At 45.0% G+C, this 19,331-nt stretch overlaps 1 protein-coding gene across 2 annotated transcripts in view; it reads right to left on the bottom strand.

The window, feature by feature from the left end:
- The window catches only part of RHOA (ras homolog family member A), a 64,341-nt gene that overhangs the window by 11,285 nt on the left and 33,725 nt on the right, over positions 1–19,331 (bottom strand). The window contains exons 2-3 of one of the 2 annotated variants that reach the window (XM_073352704.1): positions 10,698–10,855; positions 1,076–1,196 (exon numbers count right to left, since the gene is read on the bottom strand). In XM_073352704.1, the coding sequence (XP_073208805.1) occupies positions 1,076–1,196; positions 10,698–10,853 (277 nt within the window). In that variant the 5' untranslated portion in view covers positions 10,854–10,855. The remainder of the gene's footprint in view (positions 1–1,075; positions 1,197–10,697; positions 10,856–19,331) is intronic. The other variant, XM_073352705.1, reaches the window with a different exon arrangement.

Raw genomic sequence — 19,331 nt, 5'->3', positions numbered from 1 at the left:
TTACCTAGGGAGATGGTGGAATCTCCTTCCCTAGAAGTTTTTAAGGTCAGGCTTGACAAAGCCCGAGCTGGGATGATTTAATTGGGGATCGGTCCTGCTTTGAGCAGGGGGTTGGACTAGATGACCTCCTGAGGTCCCTTCCAACCCTAATATTCTATGATTCTATGAGGAGTTCAAGTTTTATCTCCTGTTTTTTCTACCCTTGCTCTTAAAGGTTGCACAAAAATTGCAATTCTCAGGGATGCACATTTCCTCTGAGCAGTGACTGCACTTGGAATGTCCATTTTTAACGGGAATAGCGTCCCAGCAAGTGAGGCAGCGTTTGGTTATCCTGGCGTACCCCCACAATGGAGGAAAAGGACTCCTAGGGGGTGTGTGAGGGAAATAAAGACCCTCAAAAATAAATGAAATAGAAATGGAAAACTACACTAATTAAACTACGAGGAGTCTGGTGACACCTTAAAGACTAATAGATTTATTTGGGCATAAGCTTTCGTGGGTAAAAAACCCCACTTCTTCAGATGCATGGAGTGAAAATTACAGATACAGGCATAAAAATACTGACACATGAACAGAAGGGAGTCACCTTACAAAAACATGGCTACCCCTCTGATACTAAATAAGCTAAACTTCAATAAAAGGCTAAACTAGAAATAAAAATGGCAAACTTAACCAAACAATAAAGTAGGCATGCTAGATGTTCCGTCTCAGTTGGAGGCGATTGAGAAGGCATTGAGGGCAGTTTGCCTGCACAACCCTATATATCCTCAGCAGGAAGCACAAGGAGGTGTAGGGCGCATGCATTGGTTGAATGGGCACTGCTACTGAAAGTCTCTGATCAAAGGCAAATGGGGTGCACATGCACCAGAAGTGGAGCACCCACAGGGACACTACTCGAAGAACAAAGATTCATTACACAAAATATTGACGCTACCATTGCAATGTATATAAAAGTGTGGTTAGTAGAAACCAGAATTGCCACTCAATATTAAACCATGGATAAATGAATTAAAGGCTCCACAACACAGTCTCCTAGGGATACAGGAAACATGGTTTGGATTCAAGTCTCACTTACCTAAACTATCAGGACTATCAATTGAAAAACACATAAGTATAACATCGGTGTCTGGATATGACAGAGGCCTAAGTCGATCATAATCTTCTTGTCCTGCAGTATCCCACAGGGCCAACTCAACCTACGGAAAAGAATTAAGGCAGTTAGCTAAAATCATGAAGGGGAAATCTGATTCAAGTGTGAGTAGTCCAAGCAAACTAGAGAGTGGATTTCAGTGAACATGACTCAACAGGAGGGAACAGAGTGTACTCCACTTTCACAAATGGAAAATGAGGTGTTGTCTATTCCCTGCGTCCAAAAATCAATTTAACACATCGACAAGATTTTCCATTATAATCAGTGGTCATCCCTACACTTCTGAAGAGTGGGAGCTACCAGAAAGAAAAGCAAGATGGATCAACTGAAGGGATATAATAGCCTAAAAATAGTTCTCTGAGGCTGGGAAACTACTCTGTAAACGATCTAAGAGGTCACATTTTCAGTAAAACAGGAATATACATGCACTTGCTATTCAGAAACTTGGTCAGATTAAAAAATTCACCCCACACCCCAACTAAGAGAGAAAAATGTCACAGGGCCACTCATTTCCGTGTAGTTTTACTGAACTTCCACCACGATAGTAGAAACTTAAACCTGTAATTTGCTGATCTTTCTTGTGTGCAACACCCATTATTCCTAAGGGATGAATAAATGAGGTCATCTTTTAAGATCTCAATTTGGGGCAGAACTAGGAGAACTACACCACAGAATTTTTTTGGGGGAAAAAAAAAAAACTAGAAAACTACAAGCTATACTAAGTACCTACAATAATAAATTTGTAAAAATGGCAAATACTAAATGGATGAACCCAAAACATACAAAAAAAAACATTGAGAAACTTTTCAAGCAGCTCTGATTAAGTGAGACAGGCAGCAACTGGACTCCAAACATCAATATGCTTGAATGCCAAGCAACTGTCAATTGTTTAACTTATGAAAACAGCTCAAATGCTACTCTCAATTATAGGGTGCATCTGCCATAGATTTCCAGGAAGTTTGCACTAATGTAACAGAGGGCAGAACTGGGTTCAAAATGAGAAGTTACTTACCAGTAACTTGTTCTGTGTGTCCCCTTTGTGCATTCACATTTGTGGGAGCAGGCTCCTGGTGGACAACACCCGGAACCCTCTTCTAAAGCAGCGTCTGCTGGGGGGGTGGGTGCATGAGTGCCTTTGTGTGGTGCTGAAGGAGCCGCTCTAGTCTATATAACAGTGCATCCCTTTTTGCTACCTCAGCTCCTTCTCTCCTTTGAGGGCATCTGTGCATTCCCACCTGTGGGACACTAGTGAGTAGTGTTCCCTGTGACGTTCCCCTCTGGTATTATCTGGACCGGTAATCTGCTAGGTCGCTCCAAACCCTGCCTCTGTGAGCCAGCCTTACTTTGCTCTGCTGTGAGAACCTCCACTCCTGGGCTGTTCACGAACAGCCTCTGACACGTAAGCTGCTCCCTGGATTGTGCAACCGAATGACACTAGCCAATATCTCCAGTCCCAGACACAACCCTAGGAACCTCCATCTTGCAGTGTCCAGTTATGCCCGCTGGATGCTGCAAGCTTATATGAGTTTGTCAATTTAACAAAGAAATTCATCCAGGCTTGTTATCCCAAGGGGAGTTTCTGACATGCTTCAAACCAAACGCACTGCTTCAGGTAAAAAAACAAACATTTATTAACTGCAAATATAAATTTTAAGTGATTATAAGTCAAAGCATAACAAGTCAGATTTGGTCAAATGAAATAAAAGCAAAATGCATTCTAAGCTGATCTTAACACTCTCAATGCCCTTACAAACTTAGATGCTTCTCACCACAGGCTGGCTGGTTGCTCATCAGCCAGGCTCTCCCCTTTGATCAGTGTTTCAGTCACTTGGTGTGGTGTCTGTAGATGTAGGTGGAAGAGAGAGGAAGAGCATGGCAAACGTCTCTCCCTTTTATCATATTCTTTCTTCCCTCTTGGCTTTGCGCCCCCCTTCAGAGTCAGGTGAGCATTACTTCATCGCAATCCCAAACTGGCGAAAGGAGGGAGATAACTCACTCGAGAGTTCAACAGATCCTTTTGTTACTTCATAGGCCAGCATCCTTTGTTCCTGTGAGGCTGGGCTTGTCCCATACCTGCCCTGATGAGGTGTGAACTGCCTCTCTGCTCTTGGAGAGTTTTTGCCTAGGCTTATTTTAAGCCATGAGGATACATTTTCAGCCTCATAACATTACTGTGTGTAGTTATAGGTTATAATTTCATGTAACAACAATGCTCAGTGCATCATGAGCCTTCCGAAGATACCAGACATGACAGACTTTGCATTGGATACTACACAATCATTTCACAAGGATGAACATGAGGGTGCTAGGTGTTCCCCCGAGGTACAGAGCGTCACATTCCCTTAGGAAGAAGGCAGGCGAGGAGCGCTCTAATAAACGTGGACTGTAGCACTGTCCTACCCAATTTCGCATTGCAGTTTAATTTCAAAAGAAAAATGCCTGGTTAAAGTATGCACTGAACTCCATGCTGCTCCTCTCTTTCTCTCCAACAAGAATGTGCCTGAAAGAAGCGATAGCTGTAGCAGTGGCTCCAGCAGAATTTCTTAAGACTGTAGATACAGGTACTTTAGTTATGATTTAACAATTCTATGCATCTCTTAATTCACTGGGACAATCTGTCTAGAGGTAGATGCCAAGGGGAGTCTCCCTCATGAACTATAAACAGAGTTTGTCTTAATAGATTTTGTACTGTTGAGGTAAACCCAAGGAGTTCTTTTAACACAGTGTGCAAGTGTGTTTCCGTGGGATGGGAATGGCATTTTAGGAAGAAGACAGCAAGGGAAATGTATTGATTGAGGTGCAAGTCAGACACCAGCTTAGGCCTTATCTACACTACCACAGTAAGTTGACCTAAGTTATACTACTTCAGTTACATGAATAAATGTAACTGAAGTTGACACAACTTAGGCTGACTCACCGCGGTGTCTACCCAGTGCTGTGTCAATGGGAGACGCCGCCCACCTAATTTTAGGGTTGCCAGGCACGCAGTTTTCGACCGAAACATCTGGTTGAAAAAAGGGACCCTGACAGCTCCGGTCAGCACTGCCGATCGGGCCATTAAAAGTCTGGTCGCCAGTGTTGCAGGTCTAAGGCAGGCTAGTCCCTACCTGTCCTGGCACCATGCTGTGCCCTGGAAGCAGCCAGCAGGTCCAGGTTCTAGGTAGGGGGGCCATGGGGCTCTGTGTGCTGCGCCTGCCCCAAGCACCTGCTCCACACTCCCACTGGCCAGAAAACGTGGACAATGGGAGCTGCGGGGGGTAGGGGGGTGCCTGCGGGCAGAAGGTGGGGGGTGGCACCTGTGTGGGGGGAGGCAGCACACAGAGCCTCCTAGCCCCATCGCCTAGGAGCGGGATCTGCTGGCCACTTTGGGGTGCAGTGTGGTGCCAGGACAGGCAGGGAGCTTACCTTAGCCCTGCTGGGTAAGCTGCCTGAGGTAAGCCTGAACCCCAACACTGAGCCCGCCAAACCCAGAGCCCCTGCTGCACCCCAAACCCCTTGTCCCCAGGCCCCCCCCAGAGCCTGCATCCCCACATGGAGGCCCCCCACACACACACACACCTCAATCCTCTACCCCAGCAGAGCCCCCTCCCACACCCTGAACCCCTCATCGCCAGTCCCACCCCGGAGCCAGCATCCTCCAGTTAGAGCCTTCACCCCCTCCCACTCCCCAACCCCAGCCCAGTGAAAGTGAGTGAGGGTAGGGGACAGCAAGCCACTGAGGGAGGGGAAATGTAGTGAGCAGGGGGTGGGGCAAGGGTATTCGGTTTTGTGCGATTAGAAAGTTGACAACCCCATCTACTTGCCTTACTCTTCTCGGGGAACTGGAGTACCAGAGTTGACAGGATATCGCTCTGCCATCGATGTAACGGGTCTTTGCCAGACCTACTAAATCGATGCCAGTGCATTGATCACAACAGCGCTGATCTACCGGTAACTGGCCATCGCCTTAGGCGTGATGGGGCCTTATAACCATCTTTGAGCCATGGTGTAAGGTGGTGTAGTCACTGTGCCTGGAGTACACTTACCCTCCTTGCAGAGGTGAAGGCAATAAGGAAAGCTGTATTTAGAAATAAGATGTTTTAAAGAAGCTGATCTAGGAAGTTCAAAAATGGGGGAGGGGAGGGGGGGAGGAGAAAAGAGGAGGAATTAGTACACGATTTAAATCCCAAGAGGAAGGACACTCCTTGGTTGGGGGAAAAGCATTAGTCAAGCCTTTAGAAATCTGGAGACTGGGGTGGAGGGAAAAATTGGTCTGCCTCTGACATGGTGCTAATAGCAGAAATGGCTGCCACATGAACCTTAAGAAATGCACCCAACAGGCCAGACCTTGGGTTACAAGATGCAATAAGTAACCCAGATCTGCAAAAACCCCAACTTGGGATGGAGGCATAATCTTGTCATTGGTCTAGATGCAAAATCTTTTCATTTTTGTTTGTAGTATTTGAGAGTGGAGCTCTTTCTAGACATGAGAATGATGGATTGCAATTTAAGAACAGGTGTGATCCACCCTAGTTAACCAGGCTGTCCTCCATGCTGTGAGATGTAGCATCTCGGGATTTGGGTGCAGTATTCTACACTGAGACAAGTGGTTTAGAGACAGAGACAAGCAGGTTAGGGTGGCTACCTAGAGAGGTCCAGGAATTGGTGTACCAGCATTGGGATGGTCACAGGTTAGGAAAAATCAAAAGCAGACAGTCACTGTGATTCTAATGACCCCGGGATCACAGGTGCAGGGGAGAGACAGGTCCCACTTCAGAAGAAATTTATCTGAGAGAGGTATTGCCTCTTCCTGCTCTGGTGCAGCAGAATTGATGCGTGGTATTTTGCCTTGATGTGAAACGGTATAATTTTTGGGTGGCCCCATTTGATAAAATTTTCTGACCACTGACATTTTTAGAGATCATTCATATAGATTCGGCATCTTGCTGCTCAACAAGTCTGCTTGCACATTTTCTTCCTCAACCAACCAGATGGATCTGGTGCTTTGTACACCACATCTAGTTTCTTTGCTCTACTTAATGATGGAGAACCTGGTTGTGCTGTTGTCCATTATTAACCAATATCAGTTTCCCTAAGGGCCCATCACACTGGCCTGAAAACACTGGTGTGGCATTTGGATTCTCAGGCATACCACAAGTCATGAACTTTGGGCACAACCAAGACTTCCATCGGGGATGAGGCGGAGGGGTCAGTGGTGAATGTGGATGTGAGAGCAGAAGTGATGGACTGTACACCCTACAAAGATTTTTTTTCCTGGCCCCAACCAGGAAAGCTATTGCAGGACTTCAGGAGTGATCACAAGTTTCCTCTAAAAACAATGAGGAGTCCTTGTGGCACCTTAGAGACTAACACATTTATTTGGGCATAAGCTTTTGTGGGATATAACCCACTTCATCAGAAGCAATCAGATGAAATGGGTTATATCCCACAAAAGCTTATGCTCAAATAAATGTGTTAGTCTCTAAGGTGCCACAAGGACTCCTCGTTTTTACTGATACAAACTAACACGGCTACCCCTCTGAAGTTTCCTCTGTAAACTGCACGTTTAGAATGTGGTGTTCTATGACCCAATATTGCAGGGGTCTCATATGAAAGTGAGCTTGAGGGGTCACGTATGCTAAAGAGGCCATAGGGCTTAAAAGGCTCAAATGAACTGTGTCAACTGATTTGGCTGGGCACTGAGTGTGATCAGGGCTTGCTGGATCTTGAGGAACCTGTCCTCAGAGGAAAGCTCTGGCCTGGATTGAATCCAGGAATGCCCCAATAAGATGGATGGGTTGGACTGTGAATTTCTCATGGATTATTTGGGGTACTAGAGAAGAGAGCAAGTTGCATGTATATTCAAAATGCCAGTTCTTGCTGTGGTTTTGCATTTACTAGTCAATCATTCAGGTGCTGGTATACATAAACACCCCTTCATCTGAGATAGGCGGCCAGCACTGCTAGACACGAATAACCAGGGGCTTATAGACAGGCCGAAAGAGAAAATTTTGAACTGGATAGTTAATTCCCATGTAGAACCCCTCAGGTATTTGATGTGGCTCTTCCTGATGAAACGTGAAAGTATCTAGAATCACGTATCATGTCTCCTTTAAATCAAGGGTTATGTACCAGTCTCCATGGGATAGGGATGAGATGCGCTCTCTCTCAAGATGGGTATCCTGAACTTGAAGGTGCGAGTGTACTTGTTCAGGTTCCTTCATACTAGGATGGATTTAAGATTACCTGCCTTCTTGGATATCATGCAATAAGAATAGTATCCATTCCCTCGATATTCAAGTGGGATTTTATTCTCCCTTTGCAAGGAGGGATACCAGTTCATATAAGAAGATTCCCTCATGAGACTGGTCCCAAAAGAGGAAGGAAGGAGACAATGGTGAAGGGATGAAGTGCAGAACTGGATAGACTGCCAAGATTGCAGATTGGTGTCCAATACCCAATGACCAAAAGTAAGGGAGTAGCAACCACTACAGGAGGAGGAGACAAGTTCCAAAGAGAGGAGATGGGTACAGAGATCTGAAGAGATGCTGTTAGAGTGGTATTTGTCTCTTGAAACTACCCTCAGATCCACTGTTTTGAGGCAGATGCTACATGCTGCAAAGGGGTATGATGAGAAATCCTGGTACTGTGTTACTGGAATTTCTCAGTATTTGGTTTGGAAGGTGGCTGGTATCGTCTTTGGTGCTACATATCTTGAGGATAAGCTGGGATCGGTCTCTAGTCACAGAAAGCATGGCATGAGAACCTTCTTTGGAAGACACCTAGTGAATGAGCTATGGCTATGGTTGTCTTGATCTTCCCTAGTATCTAATCCATTTGTCACTAAAAATATGCAGCTTTTCTTGAAGGGCAGATCCTCAATTTTACTTAGACTACAGCATTAGCCCTGAATATCTAAGCTAGGACACATGCACTCACTCACACTCACAGAAATCTCCATTTTCCTGGCACCTGTATCTGTAGCATAATATGCTGCCCCCAAAGAATGCAGAGCCAACATCCAGCCCTCACTTGACCAGGATTCTGTCTGCTTCTTTTTGTTCTTTGGGGAGAGTCCAAAATGGGGTTCATTGTATACCATATGGTGTAGCTGTACCCCACCATTATGGGTTGGTAATTCACCACTCTGAGGCCCAGAGATTCCCAACGAATAGGACCTTCATCCAAAAGGATCCTTTTGTACTCATGTGGACTGAATGAGCAGCTCTAGCCCCTCAACATCTTTCCTGAGCAGCAGACACTACCAGGGAGTTGGCAAGCAAGTGCTGCTGCAGAAACTGGTGACCTTTGGAGGGGATGGGGTACATCCTATCTACTTTCTTTACAACAGGTGGCAGAGGAGACAGATGAAAGCCATATCCTTGACTGTGTTCAACAGACCACTATTGGGAAGTCAGGCAGTTATCTCTTTGTAAAATGTCAAATAAGGAATGTTTCTGGTGCTGTGATCCCAGGCTATAACTGAAGCATACAAACCATCATACCTAAAAGTTTCAGGAACTGTTTGTATTTGTCAGTGGGCACGTGGCTGTTCCAATCCGATTGTCTAGGGAAGTGGCATCTGTAATATTCCCAATAGGGGACTTATCTGGTTCCTGTGGATCATCGCCATCCCAATCAACTGGCCCATCTTATGATCTTGAGCATCAGGGAGTGGTAGTCAGATAGATGCCAAGGACCTGGTGCTGATAGCATTAGTGCTGGTGATGGCCATTGTTGCTGGAATCAATGGAAACCCTTCTGGAGTTGTATACTATAGTGACCTGGAAAGTGGAAATATTGCTTCATTCAACAAGGTCTTCACTGAATCCTGCATAGAGGGCCACATTATTAACTGAAGCAAGCCTTGTATAAAGTCTTTTCAGGACCCCATGCCTGTGGGGAAGTGAATGGTCACGAGTCCCAGTGCGAGGTTGCCAAAAGGGACTCTTCAATTCAAAGGTGCTCCATGTCAACCTTAGAGTGGAATAAACCCAGCCAGGGGCTAGCTGAAGATTTTGGGCTGGATGAGGAATAATGCATTGGAGAGGCTAGGATTCTAACTGGTGGGCCAGATCTCTGACTAGCAAGTATTGACAGCATTCAAGGAATCCTCAGTAGCAATATTCTTCAGGGCACAGGCATGAATGTATCTGGCGCTGGAAGATGGCCTTGCTGTTCTGGCTGATGCTGGGGGCTGTTCTTTTGCACACGCTCTCTCACTGGGGACCTGTGTTAGAACAGAAGGTGCTATTTGTTCTTTCTATGTCCTCCCTCCTCGATAACGTGTTTTCTCTGTCCTTTTGCACTGGTGGCACTCCTTTTCCAATGCAGAGATGGTCTGTGCATGAGCCTGGAGCAGAAATCTGCCTGAGCTGGAGAAGGGGTTCCGTGTAGTTGGTGCCGCTGGCAGCATAACCAGCTTAGATTACTGAATGCTTGGTGTGCAGGAGGAAGCCTCCTGTGTTGGTGCCAGCTGAGGCTTGATGGCTTTGACTGCAGCCACTGGGGCTAGAGGGATCCTGTGTCAAGACCTTTATGGTGGGTGGTTCTGGAGCTGAGGAAATAGTGTTCTTGGGTGACACAGGTAAAGACCTCGGCACTGAATCTGGTTCTGTCTGGTCTAAGTGCCAGAACAGGGCCCTATGTTGCTTTGGTTGAAGGCTTTAGGCAGCCAGGTGGGCCTGAGATCTACCCCTGTTGGTTCCAGAAGTGAAAGTGCCACTTATCACACACTGAGATGTGTTGCCCAGACACAGATGGCAATGTACATGCATATCAGATTGTGGTCTGGAAAGAGGCACACCTTTTGAAACCCCATTTTGGGATCAGGGCCAGGCACGTTTGCCCTTGCTTGGGAGAGCCTTAGGGCCCAGAGGTAAAAGCTCGGGAGGCATACTTAAAATTATTTTCTGAGCTTCTTAATTAGACTATCCTTATTAGCTATTTATCAAAGTTGTCTTAGTCAACTTGGACACCAGAGAGGGCCCCTCTCACTACTGGTGGTGATGGAGAAGGAGCAGAGGCAGCTAGAGGATGCATTCTGTTTGATGGAGACTAGGGTGGCTGATGTCAGTGCTGCCAGAAGGCACTCGCATGCTAAACCCCAGACATTGTTTTGCAAACTTACCCCAAAAGGTAACTCCCACAAGTGGAAATATATATAGAGGCCCATGAAGAGGAACCATAATGTTTGCAAAATTATGACCAGTGGAACTGCTAAAATAATGAACCAGCTAACCTATCCAGAAATGCTGCCACCCACTCTCTTCTCTTCACAAGACGACATCCTTGCATTATTCCACCCACCACTGCCAGAAAAATAAGTTACTGCAACAAGATCATACCCTGGACAACTGCATTTTTTATAACCTTCTCAACTCAAAGACAGCTGGTGGGATTTTGCTGACATTTAAAGAAAAGCCAGCTCTAGGCACACCACCACTCATAAGACATCTTTCTCCCCAAACGTGTTGCAAACACGTTTTAGGTCCTATAAGGACATACATCTCTCTAGAGGTTTCACATACACAGGTGATGTTTAACTGTTGCAGAAATGTGTACCTACCTGCTTTCCATCCACTTCAATATCTGCTACATAATTTTCAAACACTGTGGGAACATAAACTTCAGGGAACTGGTCTTTGCTAAATACAATCAGCAGACAGGTCTTTCCACAGGCACCATCACCCACTATAACCAGCTTTTTCCGAATGGCTGCCATAGCTAGAAAACAAACAAACAAACGGGGCTTGACAAATATAACAGAAATGTTTGTCTATTATATAATACAGATGCTAGAAACTGAGTGACCGATTATCTCGATGTCCCCAATCAGCAAGAACTTTGAAAAGTGGTACACTTGTTTGTTAAGACTGCTGTGTATGGCATCAGTTTTGACCAATTCACCTTCCTCTTAAAACCTCACAACCCTAAGGATACATGCTGCACGGTGGGGCAAAGGACTACGTGGACTTGGAAGAGGGAGAAACAGAACCAGATGTGAAGTGGGGAATCAGGTATCTAGGCCAGATAAACAAATCAAATCATTGTTAGAACACAAGTGGATACATTTCTAATGTAGAAAGTGGCTGAAAAACTAAGGAAAATGCTTGGAAGCCTACTGAATCCAGAGGAACAGGACAATTCTCCTGGGATATCTGGTACCCAAGAACACATGTGATTGTCTGTTTCCCATAGTAAATCACAGGGTAAAGGAGGAGGGGAGACCAATAGTTTCATGCAGCAGTGCTTAATAGTTCTTTGTGTGTCTTGTAGACTCAAGACAGGGGAAGCAAAAGAGCGCAAGTAGTATCCTCTGGCTCCTTTCTAAATCTTTTGCTTTCTCCGAGAAAGTTCCTCTTTGGGAATGCCAATCAATGTCTACACAAATATTCTGTTAAAGTGATGGCCAGAGCTATACCCCTGCCATGCTGAGCCAACAGAATATGTATTTTTAACTATAAAAGTACCAGAGGCTTTCCACTCCTTCCTGACATCCAGGACTACCCATGTAGATTGAGTACTTTCCTGATATGCAGGAAGAGAACTGATGGAATGATCACAGTGCAGTGGACAGATTCCTAAAGCAGTAAGCTCCATTAATATGCTATATGGGCTCTTGAAAGCAATCATCTCCTTGCACAGCCAGTTTCAAGGACACTCATCCCTGTAGTAGCAAGACCGTCAGAGACAGAAGCCCTTGTATTAGAGGCCTGGTATCAGGCAGGCCCTGCTTACCGAATCTGGCAAGAACAGGGCTGATATTGCAAACACACACATTCCTAAGAAGTGCTACGCACAAAAACACATTTCCAAAGGGTGGTACCAGAACACCCCATACCAAGAATGGTATACAAACAGTCCCTAAAGGTAACAGGAACACATTCTCTTTTAAAAGGGGTTAAAGTCAGGATGACCATACGTAATAGAGATGTTTTGATCAAACCAACATGTACAAGGTAATGGGTTATAACTAGCCACATCAGGTGGCAGTAACTCTGTCAGAGGCACTACTAACTTGTTTATATCAGGGTATAAAGACGTATCTCAGAGGGAGTATCTTTGTCCAGCTGAGGGAGGAATAAAAAGGTCCCACCATTCACTGAGCTGCATCCATTGTCACAGGCATACATGCGTTAGTATCCTCGTAGTCTACCAGGTACTATTACTGTGCTTTGACGACAATAAACCTGGCTGGGTGCCTTTGCACCTTAAAGGATCTTGTGGTCATTGGGTGGCTCACTCGAGATCTGCTGTGCTGGCTGTCTGCGCAGAGCTGGGACAGCACACAGGGAGAACACACACACGCAGCCAAACACTTAACACTGGTGACCCCGACTACTGATCTGGTAAATAAGGAAGCTGTCCTCTGTAGGAATCATGATCTAACATGACAGAAAACCATAATAAGGCAAATTTTTAGTAAAAATTTTAAATAAAAAGGTAACAACTTGTTTATTTAAAAATGTTTAACCCTTTTGTTTTTTATTTTTGGCACAGCAGACCTTGAGTGAACCGCCCAATGATCACAAGATCCGTTATGGTGCGAAGGCGCCTGGCCAGGTTTATAGGTTTACTGCCAAAGATTTAAAGAAATTCAAACCACTGAACTAGTAGAAGTAACTGGCTAACCGCTTGGAACCAAAGCTTTTTGAAGTATGACCAACAGTAGCCTCTTCTGCAGGTGCAGAGATGATATTCCTTTATTCCAGTTTATTCAACTAGTTCAGTTCAATGACTAGCTTGTTCACAGGTGAGATATCAATTGGGAGTTGAAAAAGAAAGAGCTTATTTTCTTTTTCTAATCTATGCATAAAAATGAAGTGGGAGAGAAGGTGATCTATGCATTTGAAAAACTTGAAAGACAGATGACCAGAAACAATGAGTACAATTCACACTACATTAACAACTAAATTTAATACTTCCTTAGCTTTAACTGCAAAACATGTTTTAATAAATGTACATATATATAAAAACTACCTTAAATGTGCTGGATACTTTTTTATTAACTAAGGCCAACAAATCCTGAAGCAAAGCATCCAGAACGATGTCACCTATGGCTTGCACTTTGAGGGGTTTTTACAGCAACTGGGATAGAACATTCTGTGAAAAACATTCTGTGAATTAAAAGACTGGTTTTTCTGGGGCTTTATATGGAACCTATGCATTTCTTAGAAAAGATTTTCTACAGCAATGGAGCATAACAGGCTTACTATTTTGTTCCATTTTTATAATGAGTCACTCTCCCTCTCCCCTCTGCAATTACATAGGGTTCTTTTAAAATAAGCTAGCTTGGCAGCTTCAGCTAGTGGAAAGGAAACCCACACCAGGCTCACCCTGCAAAGCATGAATCAGATGATTAGTTTCCATGGAAGGGATTCAATGATGACATTTCCTTAACTCAGTCCAAGGTCTTTAGAAGTTATCACACGAGCTTTAAGACACAATTTGCTCAATAACTCCCTAAAGTCACAGGAGGATACAACAAAGTGGTTCCTGTTAGCTGAAAGTTACCACACCAATATCTCTGCTTAGCTGGAGGGTATTTCTTGTGTGCACGGAGGCATTCCCAAGACCATGCCTACTCAAAACATGCTTGTAAAAAAAGCAAAGTGAATATGCTAGGAGAATGGAAAAAACTGACATTTCCCATCCTAAACATATGTCTCAGAACAGTGTGTTTGCTTTTCCTCGCCATCCCCCTAATTCAGTTTCCAGATGAGCCATGTTTTAGGCCTGTCCTTAACATGCAAGTTTCAAGATTCTGGAAAGATTGTGGACAATTTCTGAACCCTTTGTGGAGACCTTTGGATGGAATTTGTTAGCTGTATCTGTAATATAGCAGAGGCATTAGAGCTGATCCTGGACAGTCAGTTGTGGGAATAGAATTCCACTATGGCATGGAGAGCCCTAATGGATTTCAATTCCTAATGGCAGTTAACCCAGCCCATGATGTGGCTTCACGATGCTTCGGGGGTGGAGGTCTAACAGTGAGTGGGACAAGACCCAAGTCACAGAGCTGCATCAGTCCCTGTTTACAGCACTGGAGAACACATGCACAATGGGGAGAGAGAGAGAGAGAGAGAGAGTTTCCCCAGCCAGGCAACAGGATGAAACTGTGTTGTTTGCTAACAAAATGACAAAGATGGTGCTGCACTTAATGGTACCCCAGAGAACAGGAATCTCTCACCCACCTACGGCCAGGGGATGGGATAGGAGTACACCTGGTCTTTGCTCTTTGTGCAGACAACGGATAGGCCTTAGGATGGATGTTTATTAAAATTGGAAGCACTCAGCTGTAAAAATCTTTTTTCAGCCCTTACTGGTATTGGTCCAGCTCCTGTTGCTTCCACACTGCCAAGGCCAGCTTCTCTAGCAGTGATGGCATTATTACAGCACCCACATAAGGAGCCTTGGCACTGGACACATCCTCTGACCATTTTGTGACAGACATGATGAACAAAGGCATATATCTTTGAGACTACTGCATCCACATTATAGAGGTTACCTGCATTTTTGTAAGCCAGACCTTGGAAGCCTGAAAACTTGAAAGATTAGTGTACTGAGACATACTAGTCGACATGGACCCACAGACTATCCACAGACCTTTCAATCAATAAATTATATATGCATGTGTGTGTTCCTGGCTCACTGGCTGGACTTCCTGGAGAACCTGGAATCACAAGGGCGTGATTCACACAAAATACCAAAACTGGCCATACAGACACCCACCATCAGAATTTTGGCCCCCTGCTCCTCCTCCATCAAAGGAGTATTGACTTCTTTTACCTGCTTCAGGAAGCCCGGGAAACAAAGGCTCCACAACTGTATAAAGTGTCAGCATAAGCTGACTACAGCACCTCAGGTTTGATTAAAAAACCCAACTTGAACCTGTAACCAAGGGGGCAAACCCAACTCGAAGGGTCTGAAGGGCTCAAGGTAAGCTCAGTATGTGTTTAGACCTTGGATTGTTTTAAAATAGGACCCAAAAAAAAAAAAAAATCAGAGATAATGTAAAATGTACCCCAGAGTTACGAACTCCTTGGGAAGGGAGGTTGCTCATAACTCTGAAATATTTGTAACGCTCAGCAAACCGTTATGTTCTTTCAAAAGTTAACATTGACTTAATACAGTTTTGAAACTACCATGCAGAAGAAAAATCCTGATTTCCCTTGATTTTTTTTGGTAGTTTACATTTAACATAGTACTGTACTTGCTTCTTGAACTTCTGGGAATTGCAGGGAGACTGCAGCTTAAATCCTCGGTCTGGGGGAAGAGGATCTGTGTCCCCGGTGACTGACAGGTGACAGCCAGAGGCCTGAAACCAAAGGGGGTCTCTCTTGAGCAGACCATGGAGTGGGTCATAGAATCAGAGGGTTAGAAGGGACTGCAAAGGTCATCTAGTCTAATCCCATGCCAAGATGCAGGATTTGTCATGTCTAAAGATCAGAGATGCAGTTACCCCAAAACAGGGACATTTATTTGTAGGTGGAACAGGTAGTACTACTTAGACTTAAGGTTGCCCAACATTTCCCATTGTAAGACCTTGGTTTTAGTTGCTTATAACTTTGCCATATTTTAACCTTCTAGGCTGAAGTTTTTCCACACCAGCTGTCTGCCTCAGATTGATTTTTGGGAAAAATTTCCACAAAATGTTTCAGCTGTTTCTGAAATCGGGGGAGGAAAAAAAAAATCACCCAAAAATTCTGACAATCATTTTGTTGAGAAGCTTTGGAACAGGGACTTGGTATTTTGCTTGTGGGGATAGCCATTGTGCCTTTTGCTGTGCCCATGGGAAGGGGGAAAAGGAAGAAAAAAGAAGCAAATTTTGCCAAATTATAAACCTTTGAAAAATCTGAGGTCCCACCTCCTTGGAGACTTTTGTTAGAGTTTGGCAGCTAAATTCTCCCAAGAGTTCATGGAGCATGCTCCAGCCCAAGCATGCAGGGGCCCAGCAGGACTTTCCCTGCAATTGCTTTTCCCAGCTCCTACACCCTGCTGGATGCCAGAACTGAGAGCAAGGAGACTACTTTTTCTGTGCTCTCAAAGCTCTCTGCAGGCTCCCAAGCAGCATGGAGCAGGAAGTGGCCTCACTAAGATATAGAGAGGACAAGACGTGTGGGGGGGGGGGGGGAAGAGAGGAGAGAAAGGTGATAGGTAGGGGGAAGAGACTGAATGAGGAGCCCAGGGGTTGGAGACTGAAACTAGAAGCGTAGGGGAAGAGTTGAGGGGAAAACTGGAAAAGTCTGGAGGGAAAGGGGGGGAAGGGGGAGGGAGAACTGTGACCACTAGAGCACACTTCCTTCCAGAACCTAGAATGGAGATTCATGAGCCTCATCCTTCCTCTGATGCTTGTTCACACAGAGGAGACTAAACAAAGAACCCTGAGACAATGAGACCCCAAGGTCACAATGCCAAGAGCAGAGAGCTAGGCCCAGCCCCCAGGACAGGAGCCACTTCTGTGTGGGGTGGCCTCGCTCTCCAGCTCCTGCCCCTCTCACCACGGTTGACTTGATCTCCAGCCCCATAGAATCATAGATTATCAGGGTTGGAAGGGACCTCAGGAGGTCAGCTAGTCCAACCCCCTGCTCAAAGCAGGACTGATCCCCAATTAAATCATCCCAGCCAGGGCTTTGTCAAGCCTGACCTTAAAAACTTCTAGGGAAGGAGATTCCACCATCTCCCTAGGTAACGCATTCCAGTGTTTCACCACCCTCCTAGTGAAAAAGTTTTTCCTAATATCCAACCTAAATCTCCCCCACTGCAGCTTGAGACCATTACTCCTCGTTCTGTCATCTGCTACCACTTAGAACAGTCTAGAGCCATCCTCTTTGGAACCCCCTTTCAGGTAGTTGAAAGCAGCTATCAAATCCCCCTCATTCTTCTCTTCCGCAGACTAAACAATCCCAGTTCCCTCAGCCTCTCCTCATAAGTCATGTGTTCCAGTCCCCTAATCATTTTTGTTGCCCTCCACTGGACTCTTTCCAATTTTTCCACATCCTTCTTGTAGTGTGGGGCCCAAAACTGGACACAGTACTCCAGATGAGGCCTCACCAGTGTCGAATAGAGGGGAATGATCACGTCCCTCGATCTGCTGGCAATGCCCCTACGTATACATCCCAAAATGCCATTGGCCTTCTTGGCAACAAGGGCACACTGTTGACTCATATCCAGCTTCTCGTCCACTGTAACCCCTAGATCCTTTTCTGCAGAACTGCTGCCGAGCCATTCGGTCCTTAGTCTGTAGCGGTGCATTGGATTCTTCCGTCCTAAGTGCAGGACTCTGCACTTGTCCTTGTTGAACCTCATCAGATTTCTTTTGGCCCAATCCTCCAATTTGTCTAGGTCCCTCTGTATCCTATCCCTACCCTCCAGCGTATCTACCTCTCCTCCCAGTTTAGCGTCATCTGCAAACTTGCTGAGGGTGCAATCCACACAATCCTCCAGATCATTTATGAAGATATTGAACAAAACCAGCCCCAGGACTGACCTTTGGGGCACTCCACTTGATACCGGCTGCCAACTAGACATGGAGCCATTGATCACTACCCGTTGAGCCTGAAAATCTAGCCAGCTTTCTATCCACCTTATAGTCCATTCATCTAGCCCATACTTCTTTAACTTGCTGGCAAGAATACTGTGGGAGACCGTGTCAAAAGCTTTGCTAAAGTCAAGGAACAACACATCCACAGAACCAGTTATCTTGTCACAGAAGGCCATCAACAGGACAGGGCAGGCTTGATCTCCAGTCCCTTCACAAACTTCTGGCATTAAAGATGGAGTAACTGTCTGATGGCAGGTGACATACACTGATGGCCACCAGGTGAACCTGTAGCCAGCTAAGGGAAAGGCCCATCGTCTTTAGAGTAAGAAGACAGTCTACAATAGTAGAAATATCCACTGTCTAAGATCTGAATTGGCTGGACCCAGACATAGAAACCTTTCTACTTGGCTAAGTAACATTTCTTGTTGGAGTCTTCTGTGATATTAAGAATGGTTTGCATGGCTTCAGAATAGGAACCAAGCCGTGAGATGAAGCACATTTGGGTTGGGATGCCGGACTATGCCATTCTGCCGAGTCAAGAGATCAGGGAAGAACTTACTGTTTAAAGGTGGAGGGGATGACATCTGTAGGAAAGCTGGAAACCAGAACTGTCTGGGCCATTTGGGGGTGATAAGGATGACTCATGCCCTATCATCCAACTGCATCTTCCATAGAACCCAAGGCAGTAGTACGATGTGAGGGAAGGAATAGCTGAACTGATCTGTCCAAAGTAGCACAAAAGCATTCCCCCCAGAGTCAGGGTGGATTGACTGAAATCATCTAGTGGAAAGCTTTGATTTAAACAAAACAGAAAATTACAAGTACAAAATGGAAAAGTTGAGTAAAATGGAAAGAAAAGGTAAGAACATAAGAATGGCCCTACTGGGTCAGACCAAAGGTCTATCTAGCCCAATATGCTATCTTCCAAGAGTGGCCAGTGCCAGGTGCCCCAGAGGGAATGAACAGAACAGGTAATCATCAAGTGATCCATCCCGTGTCACTCATTTCCAGCTTCTGGCAAACAGAGGCTAGGGACACCATTCGTGCCCATCCTGGCTAATAGCCACTGATGGACCTATCCTCCATTTATTTAAGCAGTTATATAGCTTAATATTTACAGATTCTTATTAATTGTACATTTTTAGTACATTAGAAAATGGTGAATGATATCGTATTTACTAGTTAACTTTTTTTTTTGCTTGTGATTCATGTCAAGCTGCATTAGAATGGCAACCTGAATTTAAACACACACACACACACACACACACACACCCCCAACAAATAAAAAATTATTTTTATTTGGGTTGTTTTGTTTAAATGTTTTGGATACATAAACTTCTCTATCAAAAGAGTGCTTCACAAGAACAACTATATGATTTATTCACCACCACCACCACCCTCGGACAGCAAGAGTCCATACTGCTGAATGTCCATGGCCACCTTGTATGGCTTTATTTTAAAGCAACTAAAAGCTCCACAGGGTTATTACTGATCTGGTACAGCCAGGCTAATCATGGATGGCCATGTGGCTGCCACCAGTCCACGGCCAGGCAACGTCCCTTTCTGACCTCAACCCTTATCTTCAGGGTTCCATGTGTGTGGGACTTTATCTCCGATGCAGGTTATATGACTAAAAAGGTGCCAACAAGCAGTGAT

Source organism: Lepidochelys kempii, chromosome 7, assembly GCF_965140265.1.
Source record: "Lepidochelys kempii isolate rLepKem1 chromosome 7, rLepKem1.hap2, whole genome shotgun sequence".
In the NCBI taxonomy this organism is placed as follows: domain Eukaryota; kingdom Metazoa; phylum Chordata; order Testudines; family Cheloniidae; genus Lepidochelys; species Lepidochelys kempii.
The sequence above is the reverse complement of the archived record's forward strand: the minus strand, read 5'-3'. Positions and strand labels throughout refer to the sequence as shown.